Consider the following 23871-nt stretch of genomic DNA (forward strand, 5'->3'; position numbering starts at 1 on the left):
AGGGCTGGGGTGATGAGGGGTCCCTAGAGGGGGTTGTCATGTGAGCTGTCCCAGCCTGAGGCACCAGCTGTGAGGGAGGGTGTGAGAGAGTGTGTGTGTGTGTGTGTCAGGGTGTGAGTGTGTGTTTTCAGGCCCAGGCAGGTATGGGAAGCAAACTGGGGTATCTTTTTTTTTTCTCCCTTCCCATTTGTATGCTCGAGAAATGAGCTGAAAGATTAATTCCTACTTAATATGGCCTTCACTGGCAGGCTGGGGGTTGGTGCCACTTCATTATTATTATTTTTTAAAGGCACCAGCTAAGGTTTTCTCCATCCATCCATCCATCCATCCACCCACCCACCCACCACTCATCCATTGAGCACCTACTATGTGCCAGGTACCATGCTGGGACAGGTGTACCCAAACCACAAACATAATAAACTATTGGGCCCTGGCGGTGGCAGTCCGGAGAGGTGGCAGGATCTACGGGGTCCTGAGTCTCAATGCTGGTTCCATAAACGAACATGCTCTGTGGCCTGGGCAAGCCCCTTTGCCTCTCTGAACCATTTCTCACTGGTCAACTGGGTGGCGGTTCCTGCTCGCCGGGCTTGGTGTGGGATTCGAGGACATCCTGTCTGGGCCAGAGAAATGCTGGGTCTCTAACGTGCATTCTCAGGCACGGTGGCCTCCTAACCACCAGTATTGGCCACGGACCACCTTGCAACTCATCCCACTCCTGTGGGGATTCATACTAAAGATGCTGAGCGTCCGAAGGCTATCAATTCGGCCTGGGATGTGGTCCTAACCCCATCTCCCAGTCCCCCTATGGGTCCTCACAGCCAGTCCTCAGCTGCCCCCTTCACACCCACACCCTCTGCGCAGCAGGGTCTCCTTGTCTCTCTCCACCGTGAGCTCCTGGTGGCAGAGGCCGCTTCAGGTACCCCTCTGCTCAGGCCCAGCGACAGGCCTGGCTGGCAGGAGGCTCCAGCTGTCTCCGGAGGGGCTGGTCCAGGGGCTGAGAGTCAGACCCTCTTCTGCCTTGTGCTCCTGGGGATGGGAAGAGGCTGCTGCTATTCCCAAGGGCCAAAAACCCACTTCCTCAGATCCTACCCCCGCCTGTGGGAGCTTCGGGGACTCTCTTCACTCGGGAGGTAGGGAGTGGGGTCAGGGTGATCTGGGAGGCAGGGGAAGGGAATGAGCATCCCAGCTGTGCAGAGAACTGGCCTGACATGTCTGAGAGCCCCCGTTTCCTCAGCTGTAAGCCAGGAGGGTGACTTTGTGGTGGTGGGTGGGGAAGGGCATGGTCTTCGCCTTAGCCTGATGCCAATTCCAAGGAGTGGCTAGTGGTGGGTGGTTCTCTAGACACGATCTCTTAGGGCCCGCCCCCTCCCCATTCCTTAGAGGCCTGTGTCCATCCTACGTAAACCATTTGGCAAATGAAGTTTCAAGACAATAGCCCGAGCCCCTCCTCGGTGGAAATGCTGGTACTCCCCCGCGGCAGGCAGACACGAGTCTGGCTGCCACCTCTGCTGCAGTCTAGCTTTGGGCCTTGACACTCCAAGCCTCAATGGGGAACAAAATACCACCACCGGGCCATCATGTCCCAGGCACCCCTAGAGGCTGGGGTGGCCCAGTTCTTGCTAAGGCCAGCAAGGCCTCCCACCCCCCTACCCTTTTCCCCAAGCTGGATTCTGGGGGATGGAGGGCTCTACTCTCCCCTGGGATGTGACATTCACCAGCATCACTTCTGGTCCCATCTGCAGCGTGCCTCCCCGCCCCCCAACCCAGTCAGCTAATCCCCACAAAGCCCAGTGCAGGGCCCGGCATGACAAGCAGGCCCGCACGGCCCACACTCCACCAGGCGTGCTCGGAGGGGCTGAGGCGGGATTCGGAGCGGCTGTCATTCTCTCGGTCCGCTCCTCTAATTGGATTCCCAACACGCAGAGGTCAGCAGAAACGCTGAGGAGAGGAGAATCAAAGGGAAGGGGCATCCACAGATAAAGGGAGGCATTCTTCCCCGGCCACAAAGCCTGCAGCGTGAGGGGTGGGAGGGGACCCTGGTGAAGGGCTGCCCATCGGGAGGGGGAAGGGGCAGGGAGAGCCCGAGCAGGCGGCAGAGGCTGACGGGCCTGCTTCCTCCAGCCTGGTGCTTCCCCACCTCTGCTTACATGCCATCCTGCCCCCTGTGGGGCCTGGGCATCCTGCAGGGCCTGGCCTCTGACTGCCCCCTGCTCTGGGAGGCATTCCTGAAACGCGGCGGGAAGGCTCAGGAGTCAGTCGGCCCACAGTCCGGATCCTGGCTTGCCACCTGCTGCCCCCTCTGAGAAGTTCCTGTGGTACCTGGCCTCAGTTTCCTCCTCTGTGGGACGAGGATAATACCAGTGCCACAGAGGGCAGTGACCGGGACGAGATGAGGTGAGGTTGGCCAAGTGCTTAGAGCACAGGTCCAGTGCACAATAGGGATGCACAGCTCGTGTGTGTGTGTGTGTGTGTGTGTGTGTGTGTGTGACCAGCAGGCCCACACTGCCCACAGCTCCTTCCTTCTAGAAGCATCATAGCTCTATGCAGGCCTGTCCATGCTCTGGGTTTTGTGTAGACAGAAGCCTCTCTCCCCAGGAAGGAGGTCAGCTCTCTGCGGGCCTGTCCACGGCCGACCGTGCTCTGGATTTTGTGTAGACAGAAGCCTCTCTCCCCAGGAAGGAGGCAAAAGCGCTGCATAAATGTAACACTCGGACAGATGTGCGAGGAATGCCAATCCCCGGCCCGGGCGGGGCTTCGCCATCACATCTTCACCACCCTGTCCTCTTGGGCAGACCAGAAACCACAGGCTTGAGGAGTGAAGGGCAATGCCCAAGGCCACAGGAATAGAAAACAGCGGAGCAACCCGACCACAGCCCAGTGCCCCCACCGCCCCCCTCCAGGGCCCCCCGTACTTTCTGGTGAATAATGAGCAGACTTGTGTGTGCGTGCTGTGCACACAGCCGGCAGGGGAGGTGGGCGGGGCGGGGCCTCGCTGTAAACTGGGCCGGTTTGCCCGAAGAACGTTGGAATCGCTGACTTTGGTTCATGAAAGAGACGCAAAGAGGAGCTCAAAGGGAATTTCGAAGAAACAGAAAATCAATGCCCTGACATCCTGCCCCCCAGAGAGTGTGTGTGCGCATACGTGTGTATCACACACACAAACACACACTCCACTAGTTGATCCAGTGCATGCGTGTGCACACGCATGCTCATAAATACCCATTTGCAAGTGCATGTCCAGATGGCTCGATACAATATACACGCATACCACGAATATATATACTCTGGCTGATCTCCTTGTGGGGCAGGAATACACACATAGGCACACACACCCCTACGTGACCCAGGACACGTGTACCCAAGAACATAGACTGACCGCCCCCCCCCCCAAGGATGGATGTACTTGTTTGGTATGAAACATGTGTTCCTTTATAGGTACTGGTCCAACTGATCCACTACATGCATGAGTATGCTTCTCCCTGCACACACGTGTGCTGGGACACGTCAGACAAACACAGGAGCACACAAATACAGGGACAGTAATGACTTGCAGCAGGCTCCAGGGTGACCTGCATGGGCGAGGGCAGGTGCACGCCCTACCCTGAAATGTATGGGCAGGCTCATATATCCAGAGATACCTCAACCGCACTCACGATGCTGGGTCAGTGGGCACACCTGTGCACATACAGGCACACAAACACACTCCCAGCAGGCCCAGCTCGCACTCTCAGTCCTAGTGGGGCCAGCGCACATACACACGCATGCGTGCTGGGGATGCTCTGCGCTGACCGAGCACACGTGTGCATGCACATCCCTCTGGGCCTCCAGGGAGCTCCTACAGATAGACAGCTCTGACAGCAGGGTGTGGGGGGAGGGCAGCCCAGGGCCCGGGTTGCCAGGGATACGGATGTGGGGCTCCCAAAGCTGCACAGCCTGCCCAGGCAGCGCAAAAAGGCCAGCGACCACTCTTAGGTCTTTAAAATGTTGCTAATCAGATGGTGACGCCTTTAAGAGAGGAAACTTGACTCTGATTTCCTGGAAGAAGCCAGGGTAACATGAAGGCCTGATTTTGCTGGGGACACAGGGTCAGAAGTGGGAAATAGCTCTGACTGGCCCCAAACCCCACCCAGTCCTCTGCTCAGGCTCTACCAGACAACGGGGGTTATGGGGCCTGGAGCAAGCCACTTGCTCTCTCTGAACTTTTTCTTCATCTGCAAAAGGGGAGGGTAACAACACTGAATATTTAGGTAGCAATTTCCAGGTTACAAATAGCACTGACACACGCCACGTGCTGGGTGCTGTGCCAACTCTTTACTTTCATTATCTCATTGAGTCCTCACATTCCATTTATTATTACACCCATTTTACAGATGAGGAAAATCAAGGCTTCTGGAAGTGAGTCACCTATTCAGGGTCACGTAGGTAGTAAAGGTCAGAACCAATATTTGAACGTAAGTGGCCAGTTCTTACTTATCTCACTAAACCTTCCTGCCTTGGGGCGAATGGGGTGTGGCAGGCAACATGGGGTCCTTACTCTCATGCCAGATGGTCATAACTGCCTACTGGCCTCACAAGAGGGCCTGTGAGGACGCGTCAGAATAGCAATAGAGGCTGTTAGTGCATAACGGTCAATACAGATGGTGACACTGAGTTCCAGCTGTGGGTGTGGCGGGGAGGTCCTCTGCCAGGGTCCCAGGGCAAAGGGGTGCAGAGCCCAAATTTGGACCCAGGCACCCTGACTCTGAGTGGCTCCTGTGCTGCTCAATAAAAGCACCTTGTCTGGTTAAAACAGTGCCATTCCACAAGCACATATTAGATACCTGCTGTGTGCCCAGGCCACACGGGCCAGCTCTCCAGCTCTGCAGGGCACTGGGCTGGTGCCCCCACCCTGGAGAAACAGTCCTTCCTGGATCGGGAGCACCCCTCCCCTCCCATCGTCTCCTCCTGCTTCTGAGCTCTCCGAACTCCCCTGAGCCTCCCCCAAACCCTCTGAAGCTGGGACTGCTGGCCCCATTTAACAATGAGGAAACTGAGGCTCAGAGAAAGGACCCAACAGAGTAAGTCAGGCAGCGAGCCGGGCTCTGAACCCGAAACCAGGAGACTCAGCACGCGGCTGCCTCCTTCCCTCTCCTCCAGCTCTGCACAGACCCGGGCACACGGTGGGCTCCCACAAGCTCCTGGGGAGAGAAATGGCCCAGACTGCGGCTCACGAGCCACATGCGGCTCTTTGGCCCCTTGAGTGTGGCTCTTCCACAAAATACCACATGCGGGGGCGCACGTACAGTGCGATTGAAACTTCGTGGCCCATGCGCAGAAGTCGGTATTTTGTGGAAGAGCCACACTCAAGGGGCCAAAGAGCCGCATCTGTGCAGGGAGGGCACACGCTGTCAGGCCAGCGCAGGCAAGGGAGCCGGGGCTGAAACTACGTTTGGTAAAACATGGGTAAGACTGAAAGATGCTTTCTGAGCCCCAGCTCCAAGGAGGATTTGAGATCTTCCAGGAGACACTGAGTATCAACAATAAGGACCCTCCTTCTATGCCAGCGGTTCTCAACCTGTGGGTCGCGACCCCTTTGGGGGTCGAACGACCCTTTCACAGGGTCGCCTAAGACCATAGGAAAACACATATATAATTACATATTGTTTTTGTGATTAATCACTATGCTTTAATTATGTTCAATTTGTAACAATGAAATTGGGGGTCACCACAACATGAGGAACTGTATTAAAGGGTCGCGCGAAGGTTGAGAACCACTGTTTTAGAGGGACCGCTGGCTGCAGGGTAGAGACCAGACTGTAGGGGGCAGGAGGGAAGCAGGGCAGACATGTCCAGTAGGAGGCGGGTTATGTGAGTCTGGACTTCAGAGAAGAGGTCTGGTCTGGAGATAAGCCCAGAGTGGCACGTGAAGCCATGGGCCTGCACCGAACTGTCCAGAGAGAGAGAGGAGGCCAAGGACTCAGCACCGGGTCCGCTGAGGTGGAGAAGAGGGAGATGAGCAGGAACCCTGAGAGGCCACAGAGCACCCCGAGAGGCAGCAGGGACACCAGGGAGTACTGTCCCGGAAGATGCAGTGGTCACTTTGTCAGAAGCCTGGGAAGTGACCAGTGGGTTGGTGATGTGCCATCACTGGTGGCCTTGATTATAAGCAGTTTTAGTGGAGTGATGGGCAGAGGCCTGTTAGGAATGATTTGAGAAATCCTGGAACAGGAATCAGCAGCAAGGGGACCAGGAGGGTCAGGGCCGGGGTGTCAGAATCAAACCAACCTAGTGACCCAGTTCTAATCCCAGCTCTGACCTCCTGGTGGTGAGCCTGGAGCAGCTCACTTCATCTCGCTGAGCCTCAACTTCCACATCTGAGGAATGGGGGTAATACTCCAGGTATGTCCGAGGGCAGTGGTCGGCAAACTCATTAGTCAACAGAGCCAAATATCAACAGTACAACGACTGAAATTTCTTTTGGGAGCCAAATTTTTTAAACTTAAACTATATAGGTAGGTACATTGTTATTAACTTAATTAGGGTACTCCTAAGGCTTAGGAAGAGCCACACTCAAGGGGCCAAAGAGCTGCATGTGGCTCGCGAGCCGCAGTTTGCCGACCACTGTCCTAGGTTGTTGAGGAGTGAGATAAGGATTGTGAAAGACACATTTTTAAAAATATGTTTTTATTGATTTTAGAGAGAGAGGAAAGGAGAGGGAGAGAGAGAAACTGCGATTGGCTGAGGATCAAGCCTGCAACCCGGCATGTGCCCTGACCGGAATCGAACCAGTGACCTTTTGTTGCATGGGACTATGCTCAATCAACTGAGCTACTTCAGCTGGGCTGAAAAAAAGTTTTCCTAACGATGAAACACTGCACAAATATTCCAGAGGGAAGAGGGCAGGTCTGGGCTTTCATTTCTGGCTCCACCATCCCTTAGCTGTGTGATCTTGGGCTGGTTACTTAACCTCTCTGAACCTCTACTTTCCCTTTTATAACATGAGAATAATAGCCATAACCAACTTTTGGGGATTGTAAGGATTCCGGAAACTATTACACACCAAGTCTAGGGCATAAAACCAGGTGCCCAGTGAGCACGCAGCCCACCTGCCCCTTCCTCCCAGGCTGGCTCTGCTATTCACAAGTGAAGTCCAGAGGAAGATGCAGGGGGTTGGGGCAGGACCCTGACTGAGGGCTGGGTCCCCAGATAAGCCACTTCATCTATCGCCTTTGGGCCTCAGTTTCCATAACTGTGACGTTGGCGATCAGTAGCCTCAGGTAGGGGGTACAGAGAGGATAAGAGACTAAACTCACGTGCTATGTCTGGGAGCCAGTGAAATAGGAGTGACTGTGCACTTTGGCTCTCACTTTGGCCTACGGGTTGGTTGGGTTGCCATGATCAGGAAACAAATCCCTGTGATTAAAACAACAGTCATCCAACCTCCACGGGGCTCCGTGGAGAGACTGGAAGGCCTGGAGAAAGAGCAAAGGGCCCGAGATACCAAACAGGGTGGGGTCCCAAAGCCAGCTCACTCCTCAGGGGGACCGCTGCCCTCCCCCTCCTCCCCCAGCCACTTCATCTATGTGGTTGTCAGGGGCTGGTTCATATCCCGCCAAACCCACCCACACAGCACTCCCCTTCACACAAACCCTGCATTCTCTGCTGTGAGGACCTCCTTCCCGGGGCAGCCCATCCCTTCCCACCCAGGATGGACTCTCAAGGGGATGGCGAGCTTCATCCCTGCGGAGGTGGAGGCAGAGGGGGGAGAGCGGTCATCTCAGAGATGACCAGGGGCCCCACCGAGAGCCCAGGCCTCAGAGGCCGGAGCACCGGGTTCCAGTCCCGGCTCTGCCCTGACGTCCACGGGGGCCCTGGGAAATCAGGTCCTCTCTCAGCTTCACTCTCCTTGTCTCTAAAATGTCGATAACAATCTTCGCTTGTGTGGGCATCCTTCAGATCAAAGTACCTCACAGGGTGAGCCCAAAGCTATACAAATGCAGCCCCTGAGCGTTTCTGGAACGAGGCAGGGTGTGAGTAAATAAACACTGTACATATGTAAGACATTATCATTACAAATGGCATTTCCACCCCGAGCTATGCAAACAAAACAAAAACAGTATGGTATATGTAACGTGCAGAATTCTCATTAGGGCTTCAGGAGGCCCGAGGTCTGATGTCAGCTCTGTACCTGACAAGGTGAATGAACCCGGGGAAGTCACCCCGCCCTTCCCTGCCCCAAAGCAGGGATCAGGGGTTGGTTTTAGAGGGGCTTTGTCAATTCTGCCAGTGAAGAATTAACCATAGAACGTCCTTCCTCCCTCCTCCCCAAGGAAGGCAGTGTGGGTGGGGGAACTCAGGCTTTGCCGGACAGGTCTCAGTACAATCCTCTTGGCCGCTGTGTGGCCATGGGCAGCTCCCTCTCCCTCTCTGGGCCTCAGTTCCTCCTCTGAGGTTAAAGTTCATACCTGGAGGCTGGAGGAGGGGGAACGGAGAGAAGCAGCAGGATGGGGGCTGAAGACAAAGGGCCCCAGGAAGGGGGTGCCCCAGCAGGGTGGGTGGAGCCCAGAGTGGGGCCTGTGGGGACTGAGCCAGCTGCCGCAGAGCAATGAAAATCTCTTAACCACACAGAATTGTTAACGGCTCCCAAATCCTGTTGTACCACGGGCTTAGAAAGGCTTAAACTGTTAAATGCATAAACTTCCTCATTAAACGGGCCTCTCTGCCAGATCCCGAGGCCCAGCCAGATGAAAAGGCAGCAGCTGGAGGGAGGGGAACCTCCCCAGCTGTTTATAGTCCTGCCAGAGGGCTCCGGAGCCAACCTGCGGCCCTCGGCCTGCTGCGCTCGGGGTCTGAGGCCAGGCTGGGGCTGAGAGAGGACAGTGCAGGGGCTGCGAAGTCAGAGGGCCTGAGTTCAAATCCCACCCCTTCCTGTGTCACGTGGGACAAGCTGCTTACCCTCTCTGAGCTTCTGCTTCCTCTTTTATAAAATGGGAGCGATGATACCTAACCCCGGAGGTGACTGAGAGCCACTGAGACCCGGAGTGAGAAGCCGCCTGGTCCATGAGTACTGAGTTCCTGCCACAGAGCCTTTCCGACCCCTCCAAGGAGCAGAAGAAATCAGAAGTGGGGGCGTGAGAGCACACACCTGCCTTGGACACCCACAAGGGGTGTCGCCATGGCCCCCAGTCTGTTTCCTAAACTGACAGGGTTACTGTGCAAAGGGAGCATGAGCTGAGCACAGGTAAATGCCGTGTGGGGGTGGGGGACCCTTCTCTCTGGCCAGAGGTCAGCCAGGGATGGGTGGGCCTCCTTCCCGAGGTCTGTGTCCCCTGAGCACAAGGAGGGACTTCCCCACTGCGGAGCCTTTGCTCTGGGACCCTCTCCATCCTGCCGAACATCCCCCGATATGAAAGCAATTCATCCTTCAAGGCTCAGCCGCAGGCCTCTCTCCTCTCCTCGGCCATCCCTGTGGTTGCCCCCTGGGTGGCCCCCTTCCTTTGAAGTCCCACCGTCCCGCTGGTGAGCCCCTCGCTGGTTATCTGCCAGACTCTTCCTGTCCACCCTCTCAGGGGCGCCTCGGTAATCCAGGCGGCGGGCGGGGCACAGTCCACTCAGGCTCCAGCCCGCTCCTGGTTAGACAGCTGTCCCAGCAAGTTGGAGGAAGCCAGGGGCACCTTCTGCCTCTGCTACTCACCTTCACTGTGTGGCTTTGGGAAGCTTGCTGACCCTCTCTGGACCTCAGTCTCATCGTTTGTGAAATGCAGCTAATCATAACAGCAGAAGGTTCAATGAGGTCATGGAGCAGAGCACATAACACGGGATTGGGCACAGGAGGTCCCTCTCGCCCCCAGCCCTGGCCCTTCGCAAGCCTCTCAGGCTTTCTTTCAGCCTCTGCCTCACTCGGCCCTTTGACAGCCTGGAACTAGAGCCCTGTGGCCCCTCCACTCTTCTGCCTCCGCCAAGAACACGTCTCCTCCACCCCTGCCCCCAGATGGCTGTATTTTGTCTGGGGGTCAGCAACAGGCCAGGGTTTAAAGGAAATCAGTTTTGCCCTAGCCAGTACGGCTCAGTTGGTTGGGTGTCGTCCTGTACCCTGAAAGGTTGCGGGTTTGACTGCCGGTTAGGGCACATGCCCAGTTGTGGGCTCTGGGTAGGGGGCGTGCAGGAGGCGGCCAATCAATGATTCTCTCTCACATTGATGTTTCTCTCTCTGTCTACCTCTCCCTTCCTCTCTCTCTAAAAATCAATGGAAATATTTTTTAAAAATCTGTTTCATTTGTGACCATCTTTTTTTCTGAACGAATTCCTGCTCTCAGTTTCTCCCATCCTCCAACGCCCTGGGGAAATGGCTCCTCCTCCAGAAGCCCCAGCTCTCCCTCATCTCCCTCCTAAGGGCCCAAGGCTATGGATAGAGCTGTCTCTCCCACCCCAGCCTGGGAGCTCCATGAAGGCAAGAAGGCTTTCCCTCATCTCTGCAGCTCCCACATCTGGCCCAGGGACGGGTGGTGCACAGTAGATGCCTGGGAGTGTTGTTTGAGTGAAAAATGAAGGAGCTGTGATGAGGATCTAGAGCCAAAATTATCTCCTGCTGAGACTCCTGAGGGAATATGAAGACCAGAGAAGAAGAATCACCCATGTTTTGGTATTCAGAGCCCTCAATTAGCTGACTCCAAGAGAGAGGGCGGCAGTAATTCCCCCACCCTTCCCAGGAGCACCCACCCTGGCTGCCCTGGGCCTTTGCACCTCCTCCTCTCCTGCCTAACTCCCGCTTCTCACTCAGCTTCCACTTGAACAGCCCCCTTTCCTGGAAGCCTACAAGTGACCACTGCGGTCCTGGCTGACACGCCCCTGGATGGGATGGGTGCCTCTGTCCACCTTCACTGTCAACATCTGTCAACATCTCTAGACTGGGTGGTCCTTCAGGGCAGAGGCCATGACTGATCTTTCCAAGGACCCGATTCCCTGGCACAGCGCCTGGCACAGGACGGGCACTCAATGTGTGTTAGCTTCCTGGTCCTCTACGAAGCCATCACCAACCACTCCAAGGAGCAAAAAGCAGAAGCTGCTGCTCAGTGAATGTCTGCTGGCTGGGTGGACAGACAGGAGGACCAATGGAGGGACAGATGGATGGATAACTGTGAACAAGAACAGATTCTTTGAGAGAATCTAGGAAAGGGGAAAGGAGGGGGGGTACTTCCAATTTTTAAGAGCAAAGACCTGAAAAGCTGAGTGCACTGGCCAGGGTCCCCACCCAACCCCCTTCCCCAAAGGCTAGCCTGTGTGGTCTCAGCCCTGGCCCGAGCCTGGGGGTCTGGAGGGAGCGTCATCACCCCTTCTCCTCCCCCAGCTGGGCCTCTCCACCCTGCCCTGGAAGACAAGCAGCAGAACTTTCTGTGGGAGGGGTCTGGGCCTCTCCTCCCATCCAGCATTCCACCCTTCACACCCTTTCCCCAGCCAGTGCAGGCCCTGCCAGCTGGCTGGCTCCCTCCTCCTCACCCCGAGGCTGGCCGCACCCCACCCCCACAGACTTGCCAGACACATCTGGGCCACGGGTCCAGCCTCTAGGTGGGAAGGGCTGAAGCTGAGAACAGGGTGGGAAGGAGGCTGCCCTGAGGGCCCAGAGAGGACCCCTGGTCCCCCCATCCCTTGGCTGAGGAAGCAAGGATTCTGGGAGAAAACGAGAAAATAAAGCCACAGGCATACTGTCCCTTGCTGGTGAGCAGGCAGGGGAACAGGCCCGCTGGAAGCCCGCTGCCAGGAGGGTGATGCAGCCCAGGCTTTCTGCAGCTCATCTGGCAATGTGTGTCAAGAGCGCTAAAAGAGTACGTATCCTTTGACCCCACAATTCCACACCCGGAGAAACATCCTACGCAAATACCAGCAGCAGTGCAAAAAGACAGAGGGACAAGGACGCCCAGACCAGCTAACCATCCCAGATAGTTAAGATGGAAAAAACTGCAAAGCAAGGTTCATGTCGAACAGAGAGGACTGGTAAGTTACGGTGCACTACACTGTGGAATTCTAAGAGCCTCCCCAAATGATACTGTAGATCTAACATGACATGAAAAATGTCCATAAAATATTAATAAGTTGAAAAATCCTTACGTATTTTTAGCAGGAATCCATTTTTCCTCTTACAAAAAGGTCAATATGTATAAATGCACATAAATGCGCCTAGAAGGGTCTATACCAGTCCGTTAACAGTGGTTTTTATCAGACTTTAATGTGATTTAGACTTTCTCCTTTTTGGTGATCAGTAATTTCTAAAGATTCTACAAATAACCTGCATTGTGATAAGGGAAAGTTATTTTTTCCTCAAAATGAAAAGCTCATCAGGGAAAAAGAAACATTTGCAGGCAAAAGACAATGTTGATCAAGGTCCTCATTCTTGTTTTTACAGCACTTCTCTAGGTATTTTCTCATTTACTCTGCACCGCAGCCCTTCTGTCTATCCTGTTTCACAGATGAGAAAACGAAGGCAGCGGGAGGGCCAGTGCTTGCCCAAGGTCACACAGCGAGCCAAAGGCAGAGCTGGGGGGTGGAAACCAGGTTCGCAAGGCCCAGGTCAAGGAGAGGCCGTGGGTCGGGGAGAGAGTAAGGCTGGGGCTGCCAAGCAGGGCAGGGAGGAGGAGAGGGAGAGGCTGGGAGAAGCCCAGCAGCTGGGAGCTGGGAAGTCTGCGCTGGAGCCAGAAGATCCACATGTGTGTGCACCTTCCCTCACCCCTGCCCACCCCCCTCCACTGGCTCAATGCCCCCCTCCCAGTCCAAACTATTAAAAACCCCATTACTCCCCATGGCATCACAGCCGTGAATCATGCTCACAGTGGAACTGCCTCTAGTTCATTATAGATGCGGGGCTGCCATTGGGAGACAGGAGGCAGGGCCCCCAACAGAGTGGCCAGGCCGGGGCTCCCGATGGGCAGGGGCAAGTAGGGGCGCAGGGAGGAAAGGAGAGACCAAGGGATATAAGGATGCGAAGACAAACTTGGAGAAACTGAGGCAGGGACACATTCACAATCAAACCCGTAAATATCTGGAAAGAGGTAGGCAAACAGGTTTGGGTGGGAACAGCTGCTGCGAGAAGGAACTCCAGGGCCACCCTCCTGCCACCCCCGGCAGAACCCCTGGTGGCAAGCCCCTTCGGGGACCGTGATCCTGAGGAGGTCGGGGACTGGAACAGGGGAAGGGGCAGAGCTCTTTTGAAGGAAGTCCCAGGAACCCCTCCCCGGCAGCTGTATACCCAGCGCAGGCCCAGGCTGAACACTCAATAGACAGTGAATAGATGGATGAATAGGGGAAAGGGGTGCCCTAGCCCCTGCACCCAGGAAGTCACACAGCACCCACCAAACATGCTCTATCTTGTCACACCTCAGGGCCTTTATCCATTCGGTTCCTCGACCAACAATTCTCCTTTCACCCATCCAACTCCTACTTACTCTTCAAGGCCCAATCCAAATACCACCTCCTCCTTGAAGCCACCCTAGATCCCCCCATCAGAAAAGATGCCTTCTTCCTCACGTTCTCAAAGCACTTTGCCTGGATGGAGCTCTTTTCTGGGAGGGTTGTGCTCTGCCCTTTTCCCCATGTGTCTGGGTCCTCTGCTCGTCCAGCAGTCCCTTGAGGCCAAACCCTGAGTCCCAGGCACTCTCCTCCAGCTGTCCCAGGTGCCCCGTCAGCTCAAATGACACGGCCTCCAAGAAGTCTTCCCGAGTCACCTGACTGAAGCGGATCTTCCTTTTGATCTCTACTGTTGCACCCTATTTTCTCTCCCGTTCACGCATTACAGTATGTATTCAATTTGTTCATTAACGTTTCCCCTCACCATCTTCCCTTTTTCGCCCACCCAGCCTAAAAATTCTGGGAGGGCAACGAATGTCTGGGTCTTGTCCACATCTGTATTTCGCAGCACGGGCATGGGCCTAGCTCCTGGGAGGTACTCGGTAAGTATCTGTTAGAGGGCTAAATGGTACACAGAAGGTACACAATACATGCTGTTGAATGGTGATTGGCTTCTCCAGGCCCCTCTCCTTCTCATTGTGCCCTGCACACAGTAGGCACCCAGGACGCTGGGTCGATCGACTCAATTAGTTCTATAAACCACTCCGTCCACTGGGACCTCCCACCAATCCTACCAGCCACCTTCACCAGCCACCAATGCCTACCTCTGGCCCCTCCCCACAAGGACTCCTATCCCCATCTGCCAATAAGACTTTATCCAGCCTTATTTCCTCTAATTCCTATTAACAAAGCAATGGATTTTTCCTATCAAATTATGTTTCAATATTAAATGGATTTTTCCCATCAAATTATGCTTCAATATTAAATATTAAATCACCCTCCCAGAGATTCGGCTAATGTCCCTTCTCATCCCTTAGGGTGGATGCTCCCTTGGTGGTGGGGGCTGGGACTGTGGTCATCACCTGGCAAAGATGGTATCACATCGTGTGTCTGAGCTCATGGTCCTGTTACAGAAGCATCAGAGCTGCTTGTTTTAAAATGCTGATTCTTGGCCCCACCTCAGAGCCACAGAACCAGACCTGGGGGAGAGGTCTGCACCAGACCCAGGAATGTGCATTTTAACAAACTTCTAATGAATTCTGAGGCATAGCAAAGGCTGAGAATCCCTAAGCCAGAGGATGAGAAAGCACTTTGCCAACATCTCAGATGTGAGCTGTAATCACCATTCCTGCCCATCCCTGGCCAGCGGGGCCCGTGCCTGCGGGACTTGGGTGGGAGCAGCCCCACATCTGAGTGGCTGCAGCACAGGCCACCGCAGCAGCTGGTGTCCTTCTGGATCCCTGAGCTCATTAATTACACCCGGACTGGCCTCTGCGCACACCCGGAGGCTGGCTGGGCCTGGGCCTTGGGCGGGCTGTAGGTCCAGGAGGAAGCGGGGAGTAGGAAGGAGCCAGGTCTGGGTGCACACCCTGCCCCGGCATTACCTTGAATCCTCACTACTTGCAAGAAGTCCAGATTCAGAGGAGCTGCCTGTGACAGGCAACCTCTATGATGGCCCCAATGACCCACCTCCTGGCATTCACATCCAGTGAACTCAATCCCCTGGAGTGTGAGCTGAATTTGGTGACTCGCTTCTAATGAAGTGACTATGGCAGAAGTAATGTCACTTTTAAGATGAGGTTTATGAAAAGACTGTGGCTTCTCTCCTAGGTACTCTCTCAGACTCTCTTTGGATCCCTCGTTCTGGGTAAGCCACGGCACATGTGCAAGGACCATGTGGTGATGAACTGAAGCTGACAAACAATCACGTGAGTGAAATGGAAGCAGACCCCTCCCCAGTCCAGCTTTCAGATAAACCTGCAGCCCCAAGCCCACAGCCTGATTACAACCTCAGGAGCAACTGAGCCACAGGCCCCCAACTAAGTCACAACTGGATTCCTGACCTTTAGAAACTGTGAGGTAGTAAATATTTACTGTTTTAAGCTGCTAAATTTGGGGGTAACTTGTTATGCAGCAATAGATAACTAGTACACCTCCCCTCTAGGCACCCTTCTCGTGACAGTTCTTCCTACATCCTTCCTGGAGTCCTTAGTCTCAGCCACAGCAAACAGTTTACTTGTCCCCCTAATGGGCCATGCTGATTCATGTCCCCAGGTCTTTTGTCATGCAAATCCATCCTCCAGATGACCTGGGCCACCCAGTCAGCATATCTCTCTCCCAAGATTCCCAGTGTCAATGTCACCTCCTCTGTGAAGCCTTCCCTCATTTTTTTATGCCCATCGCAGCCTGAGCAGTTCCTATTAAAGCAAGTCTAATGCACTGCCCCCCTTATTCACTTACTAGAGGCCTGGTGCACGGATTTGCGCACCGGTGGGGGGGTCCCTCAGCCTGGCCTGCACCTTCTCGCAACCTGGGACCCCTCGGGGGATGTCGGAGAGCCAGTTTTGGCCCGATCCCCGCAGGCCAGGCCGAGGGACCCGGCGGAAGGAAGAATCCTCTAGTATGCATATAAGATCTTTGGTTAATCTCTTCCCACCCTTCCTCCTCCCCTCTTCCCTCTGAGATTCATCAGTCTGTTCCATGTTTCCATGCCTGTGGTTTCCGCTCCTGTGCTAAGTGTCTGCCACCTGGTGGTAAGTGCGTGTCATAGCTACTGGCCGGTCGGCTGGTCGGCTGGTCGCTTAGGCTTTTTATATATATAGATAGTCTGTCTCAATTGTGAGCTCCTGGAGGACAGGGCCCAGCCAGATTCTTCTCTGTCTTACCTGATGCTTAGCACAAGCCCTGACACAGAGCAGGTGCAAGGAAGGTTTGGTGAGTGAATAAACAACAAGCAATGTGTGACTGATTCTATCCCCCCAGGTCCTGCCATCTCCTAAGGCTGCACAATTTCACATTCAGGAATAGACACCCAGATCTGTTATCTGCCCCCAAGAAACTGGCCTTTCTCCCAACTTCCCCATTTCTGTTCCAGGACCATCACCTCCCTGCAAGCTGGAATTCCCTGCTCCCTTTGATTCCTCTCCCTCCTCCCTTTCCTGCCTGTGTCTGCATCTCATCCAATTCACTGTCAAACATCTCTTGTCTCCTCTGCTCCTCTTTCCAGCACCGTGGATGCCTTCGCGGCAACAGCTTCCTCTCAGGCCGCTGTTCCGGTCTCTTGTACCTCCATTTATCCTCCCAGGGACCTTTCAAATGCCCAGAAGGCGGGAGTGGCGGGACTGTGGAGATGGTGGATGTGACAGCATTTTATGGAGGCAAAAATCATGGCAACCACCCCAGGCTAAACTTTCACTGGCTCTCCAGGGCCTCTGGAATAGGGTCCAAACTCTTAGTCTGGCATTTGGAGCACTGCAGGGTCCGATTCCAATGGGAAGTTAAGAGGACAAGGCGCAAATAGACTTCAAATCTCCTATCCCTGCACCATCACCATCACAGCTCACCTGGCCGAGTACCTGCACCAGATTCTTCTCTGTCTCACCTGATGCTTAGCACAAGGACCGACACAGAGCAGGTGCAAGGAAGGTTTGATGAAGGCTGGGCTTTGTATACATCATCTCAGTTAGTTAGTATTTATTAAGCTCTGACTGTGTACTAGAAGCCGTAATAAATACTTTATAGGTGTTACGTTGTTGAATCCTCACACCCCCCATATGAAAGAGGGTTTCACACTCGGCCCAGGACAAACAGCTAGTAGCTGCCAGGGCTGGGCTTTGAACCTAAGTCCGTCCACCTTCACAGCCTCTAACCACCATGCGGGACTCTCACAAACTTCCTATGTTTACAGCCCAGGAAGGTTGTACACTGTGCCACAGGCAAACACCACCTGTACTATTGTTTGTCAATGTTTTCCCTTAAATTAACTTAAGCGAAATAGTATAGACCAGCCGTGGGCAAACTACGGCCCGCAGGCCGGATCTGGCCCGTTTGAAATGAATAAAACTAAAAAAAAAATTATGTAATGATGCTTACTTTGAATTTATATTAGTTCACACAAACACTCCATCCATGCTTTTGTTCCGGCCCTCCGGTCCAGTTTAAGAACCCATTGTGGCCCTCGAGTCAAAAAGTTTGCCCACCCCTGGTATAGACACTCAGAGTATGGGCACCCAGATCTGTTTGGAGGGGCAGTTTGGAATCCCACTACCTGGGTATCAGACTCCTGGCTCCTCCACTCTCTATGTGAGAGTAAGACTCTCTGCCTCAATTTCTTAAAATAAAAAGGCACTTCCCCTCACAGGGTTCTTATGAGGATTAAGTGAGTTAGACATGTCCGGTGGCCAGCATACAGTAAAAGTGGTGACCAGGAGGCCGGGTCCACAGTGGGACTGTACTTCCCATCTCTCTACACTGGAAGTAACCACGTGACTTGCGTTGTGGCTGGAGTGCACTTCGGGCTGAAGCTGGTGAACCAGTCTACCATGTGCCACACTTGCTCCTCTTGCCCTGGTGATCGTGACACCCCAAACGGAGGCTCCTCCATCTGGTTGGCTCCCAGAGGGAGGAATCCCAAGCTGAACCCCGATGGACATGGAATGTGAGTGAGAAATAAACTTCTATTGTTTTGTCACTTCAGCATCGCCTGGCCTATACTGGCTGATACAAAAGAAGCTCAATAAATGTTCACTTATAAAGGTGATGACCTATACATTTTCTTAAGAAGGAAACTATATCACTTTTGTATATGAAGAAATAGAGCACCGCTTAGCATCAGATAAGATCCATATAATTATTAAAATGAGAAACATCCTCATGAGACTAAAATCATCTTGCAACACCTCCTCCCACCCGAACCCCCCCTAGTACCTACAAGTACCGCCATCAAGAAATGCTGTTTAGCCCTGTCAGCATGGCTCAGTGTTTGAGCATCAACCTATGAACCAGGAGGTCATGGTTTGATTCTTGGTCAGGGCACATGCCCAGATTGCAGGCTCGATCCCCAGTAAGGGATGTGCAGGAGGCAGCCAATCAATGATTCTCTCTCATCATTGATGTTTCTATCTCTCTCTCCCTCTCTCCTCTCTGAAAACAATAAAAATATATTTTAAAAAATGCTGTTCAAATGCGTCTAAGAAGCTACACCACGGATGTAGATTGGGAAAGCCTTGCCAGAGTGCCTCCCGGTCAGCTCCAGGTCACCGCCCTTGCCAGCCTGACTCCCCAGCTGCCAGGCCCGGTACCCACTCCACGCGTTTGCAGGGGCACCTGTCCCGCTGTGGCCCTTACCTCGGCAGACGGTGCCATTCTCCACGGCCTCGAAGCCCGCTTTGCACATGCAGCGCCCGATGGGCACCAGCCACTCGCCGTCCCCGTTACAGTAGAGTTTGATGGGCACATCCACCTCCTCAGCATTGGCGATGCAGCTGCCCCGGGCGGCCACCAGCGAAGTGCTCTCGGCCCCTGACAGCGTCTCCTGGAAGATGGCGCCGTTCTGGATGATGCGGGGGCACTTGCGGTAGAAGACGCGCACAGCGATGAGGGACATGCAGCCGCCATAGTCCTGGAAGGCCAGGTAGAAGCCGCTGCGGGACACGGGCCCGAAGCTCCTCACCTCGGTGTTGATCTTCATGACGCGGCCACCCAGGTCCACCTGGGAGAAGCTCTCGTCGGCCGCGATGGTGTCCACCTTCACCCACGGATTCTCCATCCAGTTGGGGAAGGTCTTGGTGGCCGAGTCAAAGTCGGCCTCATAGTAATAGAGGTTGAAGGTCTCCTTGCAGGAGCCGGGCACACTGGGGATGCTGCTGCAATCCCGCACCGAGAACTTCATCTCCACGTGGATGCGGTGGGCGCCGCGGCGCCGGATGAACTTGGTCCGTAGCCAGTTGTTCTGGCTCGATTCAAATACATTGCATACCTGGTAGGTGCGGATCGTGTTCATGTTCTCATCGTAGCCACTCACCTCTTCCCACTGTGGGGGAAATGCTAGTCAGGTGGGGAAGGTAGGGGCTGAGCCCAAGGGAACACCCAAAGAGGCAAGACACAGGCCCCACCTTAGGGAATCCCCCAGTCTGAAGGGGGATAGACAGGACCCCTAGTATCAGGGGCCTCCTAGTCTGATGGGGGAGGCACAGACTCTACCTTAGGGATCTTCCACTTTGGTGATGGAGACATGATCCCTCCCATCACAGAACTCCCTAACTGAGGGGGAGACATGGCCTTGGCCTTAGGAATTCTTCAGTCTGTGAGGGAGGCAGGCCTCTCTGATGGGAAGGACACATACGCTGGTCTTGGTATTCCCCAGGGGTTCACTGAGAGCAGACAGAGCTTTGTGCTTGGGGAGCTACCAGTCTGATGGGGAGACAATTCTGCCCATTGGAAATTCCCTGCCTGACCAGGGAGACACAGTCTGTGCCCTTGGGGGCTCCCCATCCGACGGAAGAAGAGCCCTTACCCCTGTGACTGGGAAGACAGGACCCTACCCTGTTCAGGGTCCATAAGAGGCTCAGATGGTGCCTGGAGGGAGACCTCCCACCCGTGCTGCCTGGGGCAGGTGCTTCCACATCCTCACTGGGCCAGGCCTGGGCTCCCCCAGCCAGCGGAGTGTTCCCAGGCCTACTGCTGGAGGGGCCGAGTTGGGCCATGGAGGGTTGGAACTGGGAGGGCACGGGACCCGTACTCTCTCCTCATAGACCCTCAAAGGCCAAGCCCCTGGCACGGCCGAGCCTGGGCGCTCACGTTTTGCCCTCCTCATGCACCCTCTCGTCTTCCCTCCATCCTTCTGGAACCTCTCGCAGCAGGCTCTCCGTCTGGCTGCAGTGTCTGCATTCACGGGGGACCACCTGCCTGGCAAGTGCTGGGCACCCTCAGCCCTCTTGGTCTGGTCTCCCGTGGACCTGAGAGCTTGCTGAGGGTAGCTACTGTTCCCCGCCCCCCTTCTCTTGTGTCCCCTTGGTGGTGGGCTGGCTTTACCCAGCATAGACCCACAAGGGTAAACCCCAAGGAACCCCACACGCAGAATACCCTCACCCACCCCGTCGGCCCAGGAGCTGGGAGCTGATAGGGTTTTGTTTCTTTGTCATGTTTCTTACACGTGGTGCGTGTGGTCATCCCCATTTTACAGATGAGGGAGTAGAGACCAGAGCAGTGAGGTCCCCTGACCCAGGTCACACGGACCCAGACCCATTCACTTGCTTGCCCAGACTGCCTCAAGACACGAGGACCCGACAGTGCCCCCGGGTTTTGTCCCAGCTCTGCTAACTTGATGGGTGGCCTTGGGCAAGTCACTTCCCCTCTCTGGGCCTCTATTTCCCCAACTGCCAAATATGACTACCATGGGCGTGGGAGAATTGTCGCATTCCAGTGGGCGTCCTTTGTCCCGTCTCCCTGTGATTGTCTGGGCCAGGTCTGCACAGGGCGGAGCGGTAGCAGCTGGCCTGGGGAGGGACGATGCAGTGCAGGGCGTGCGCGCGTGTGTGGGGAAGGCCGAGCTGGAGCCTGCTGGCCCAGCCTCTACTTCAGTGGCGGCTCTGAAGCTCCTTATATTGTGTTTAAATTTTTTTTTTTCCCTTTTAGGTGGCACCATGTGACAAAGTCAGCCCCTTGTTACAACCACTGCTCTTCTTCAGAACTTAATTAGAGCACTTAATTAGAGCACTCTGCCTTTCTCCCCTCTCTCTAATTAACATGCGGAGGCCCTGCAGCCTGAACACCCCAAATAATTGCGTCCGGGGGCCCTGCAGCCCAGCCTGGCCTCATTACTGGCAGGGTGGGGCTGTGGGCCCCGCCGCTTTCGCAGATGGAAAACTGGTGACAAGAAAGAGCCACAGAAAGAAGCCTGACCCGGGGCCCTGCCTATTGAGAGCGCAGGCCTTGGGCATGGGCAGCAGCTGAGTCCCAGCATAGAAGCTGGGGTGGGGGGAGGGAAGGGATGGGCTGTGGGAGCCCAGAACCTTCCCCAGAGACCAGAGGGATGAGGAGGGGACGGTATTAAAACTGATGACGGTGACAGTGACGATGGTGACATTTATTCTAGCTGCTCGCTACCGGGAGCCCACTCTGTGCCAAGCCCTGTGCCAGCGACTCTGCAGGAAGAGCTCACGGAGTCCTGTGAGGAAGGCATTGCTATCCCCGTGTGAGAGATGAGGAAGCGTAAGTTCAGAGAGGTTGCGGCACCGGCCCCAAATCACCCCGGGGCGAGTGGCGGAGCTGGGAGAGAATTGCAGGAGTCTCACCCCACAGCCTGTATGCGAGCGCCAGGCTGGCTGGTGAGCGGAGAAAGAGGAATCTGAGCTTGTGCCTGACCTTCCCCCTGGGGAGCCTGCAGACTACATGGGCTCAGATCACCGAATGCAAGGTGTGAAGCGCTCAGGGAGCGGGAGCCTTGTTCTAGGGACCCAGAAAGGGGGCCCAGAGGATTCGATATAAACCTGAGCCCCGCCCCTTACTAGCTGTAGGGCCCCTGTCAAGTGGCTACACCTCTCTGAGCCTCGGTTTCCTCACCTGTAAAATGGAGGTGGTTCCTTCCCTTGGGAGTGGAGACGATGTGTGAAAAGGTGCTTGACACAGTACCTGACACACACTGGGTGCTGACGTAATGACAGTTCACTCTCCTCATGTGCAAAAGGGGGTAGTGCAAGTCCCTACTTCTGAGGATTCCATGGGACAGCTTAATGCATCCAGTATGTTGTCATGGTAACCGGGGCTCCACCAATGGTAGAGGTCCCAGTGGGTGGGGCCATGAGAGGCTTGGCCCTGGGCTCTGAAGGAGGGAAAGGGGCTGGACTGTGAGGGGGCATCCAGGCCCTGCAGCAAAACCCAAGGTGTCCTGGGGGACCAGGCGGGGTTTGGGGACCACTGACTCACCCCTGATGGAGGATGCACGATCCAGCCGAGCTCCGCCGTCGCTGTGGTTGAATCCATCAGCGTTTCTGTGGGGAGAGCGAGGAGTCACCACCCAATGCACCGAACAGACTTACATTGGCCCCTTTCAAGCATCCATTCAACAGACACATCCTGATGCCTATTCTGCACCAGGCCCTGTGCTGGTGCCCCGAAGAGAAAACAATGAACGGGAAGACCCTACTGTGGAACAGGTCACAGTCTGGTCGTGGAAACGAGGCATGAATACAACTAGCTATGAGGGAGTAGCTGGAGAGACCTAGAGAGTCACAGCTGGATCTTTCACGCCACCTCGCTCAGTGCGAGTGGGTGAGAGGCCTGTTAGCGGCCACGCTCCCCGAGGTGCCCAAGGCAGACACCACCAATCAATCCCCACGCGCCATGGCTGCACAATGCGTCTCACCACAGCGCACCAGGAAACTCACACTCACCATTTCAGATCCTATCCCTGGTGCAGCCCAACCACCTCGTTTTATACATAGGGCAACTGAGGCACAAAGAAGGGCGGGGGGAGACTTCGTAAGGATCACACAGGGACCTGCCTCCTCCCCGGTTTGAGGGTCTGGGGGATTTAGAGTGAGGAGAGTGGGGGCAGGGTGCTCAGTGTCCAGGCTGCTCTGAAGGTCAAAATGGGAGTGACAAGGTCTTGAACTAGGGCTGGGACATTGGGGATGGAAGGTGGGAAACGGAGGAAGCATTTAGCCAGAGGTGACCCCAGTCAGACCAGCAAACTGACAAGGGAGGGTGCAGCAGTGTCCCGTGACCCCCAGTGGCTTGTGTTTTTGGTCATTGTGTCCCTCTGCACTGGGGGCTGGCGATGGGGGGTGGGGGGTGGGGGTGCCAGGCACTGTGGAGTCCAGTGCCAAGGGCGTCTTTTGATGGCAAATTGGAGGGAAGTTCTATTGTGCTGCTTTGGAGCTGAAAAAAGGGTTCCTTTTCACAATCCGAATGCTACAGCTCTGCACTGGGCTGGCGATGGGGGGTGGGGGGTGGGGGTGCCAGGCACTGTGGAGTCCAGTGCCAAGGGCGTCTTTTGATGGCAAATTGGAGGGAAGTTCTATTGTGCTGCTTTGGAGCTGAAAAAAGGGTTCCTTTTCACAATCCGAATGCTACAGATTTTTCTTCCTGGAGAGAACAAGGGCTGAACTTTTAACCTGTTTTCTCTCGTCGGCCTCAGCCAGGGACGCGCCAAGCCGGGCTCCCCGCCTGGGCCCGAGGAACAGCTGCTAGGAGCCGTGTCAAACAAGGGAGAGGAGAGACTGCTTGGGATGAGAAAGGGGTCGGGGTGCAAGCCCGCCCAGCAGGTGGCCCCACCCCTTGGCTGCATTCCTGGGCTGACCCGGAGGCCAAGCCCCAGAAGATTCCACAGCCCAGAGGAGGGACTGTGGACCGACATCCTCATTGTACGGGTGGAGACTCAGGCCCAGGGAGGGGAAATGACTTACCGAAGTCATACACTAACAGCTGGTGCTCAGCCCCTGGACTCCCACTACCCCCTCTGCCTCCCACATCTGGACCAGCAGGGGGAGGAGCTCAGAAGGACTGAAGTCAAGGGCCGCCCGGGTCACAGACAGGAATGGCCTAAGAGGGAGT

At 55.1% G+C, this 23871-nt stretch overlaps 1 protein-coding gene across 1 annotated transcript in view; it reads right to left on the minus strand.

Moving 5' to 3' along the window:
• The window catches only part of EPHB2 (EPH receptor B2), a 119296-nt gene extending 96993 nt beyond the window's left edge, over nucleotides 1-22303 (minus strand). The window contains exons 1-2 of the mRNA XM_014546765.1: nucleotides 22243-22303; nucleotides 18664-19348 (exon numbers count right to left, since the gene is read on the minus strand). Coding sequence (XP_014402251.1) covers nucleotides 18664-19348; nucleotides 22243-22299 — 742 coding nt within the window. The 5' untranslated portion in view covers nucleotides 22300-22303. The remainder of the gene's footprint in view (nucleotides 1-18663; nucleotides 19349-22242) is intronic.
• Between the last annotated feature and the right edge of the window lie 1568 nt (nucleotides 22304-23871).

Source organism: Myotis brandtii, unplaced genomic scaffold (genome assembly GCF_000412655.1).
Source record: "Myotis brandtii unplaced genomic scaffold, ASM41265v1 scaffold456, whole genome shotgun sequence".
Lineage (NCBI taxonomy): Eukaryota > Metazoa > Chordata > Mammalia > Chiroptera > Vespertilionidae > Myotis > Myotis brandtii.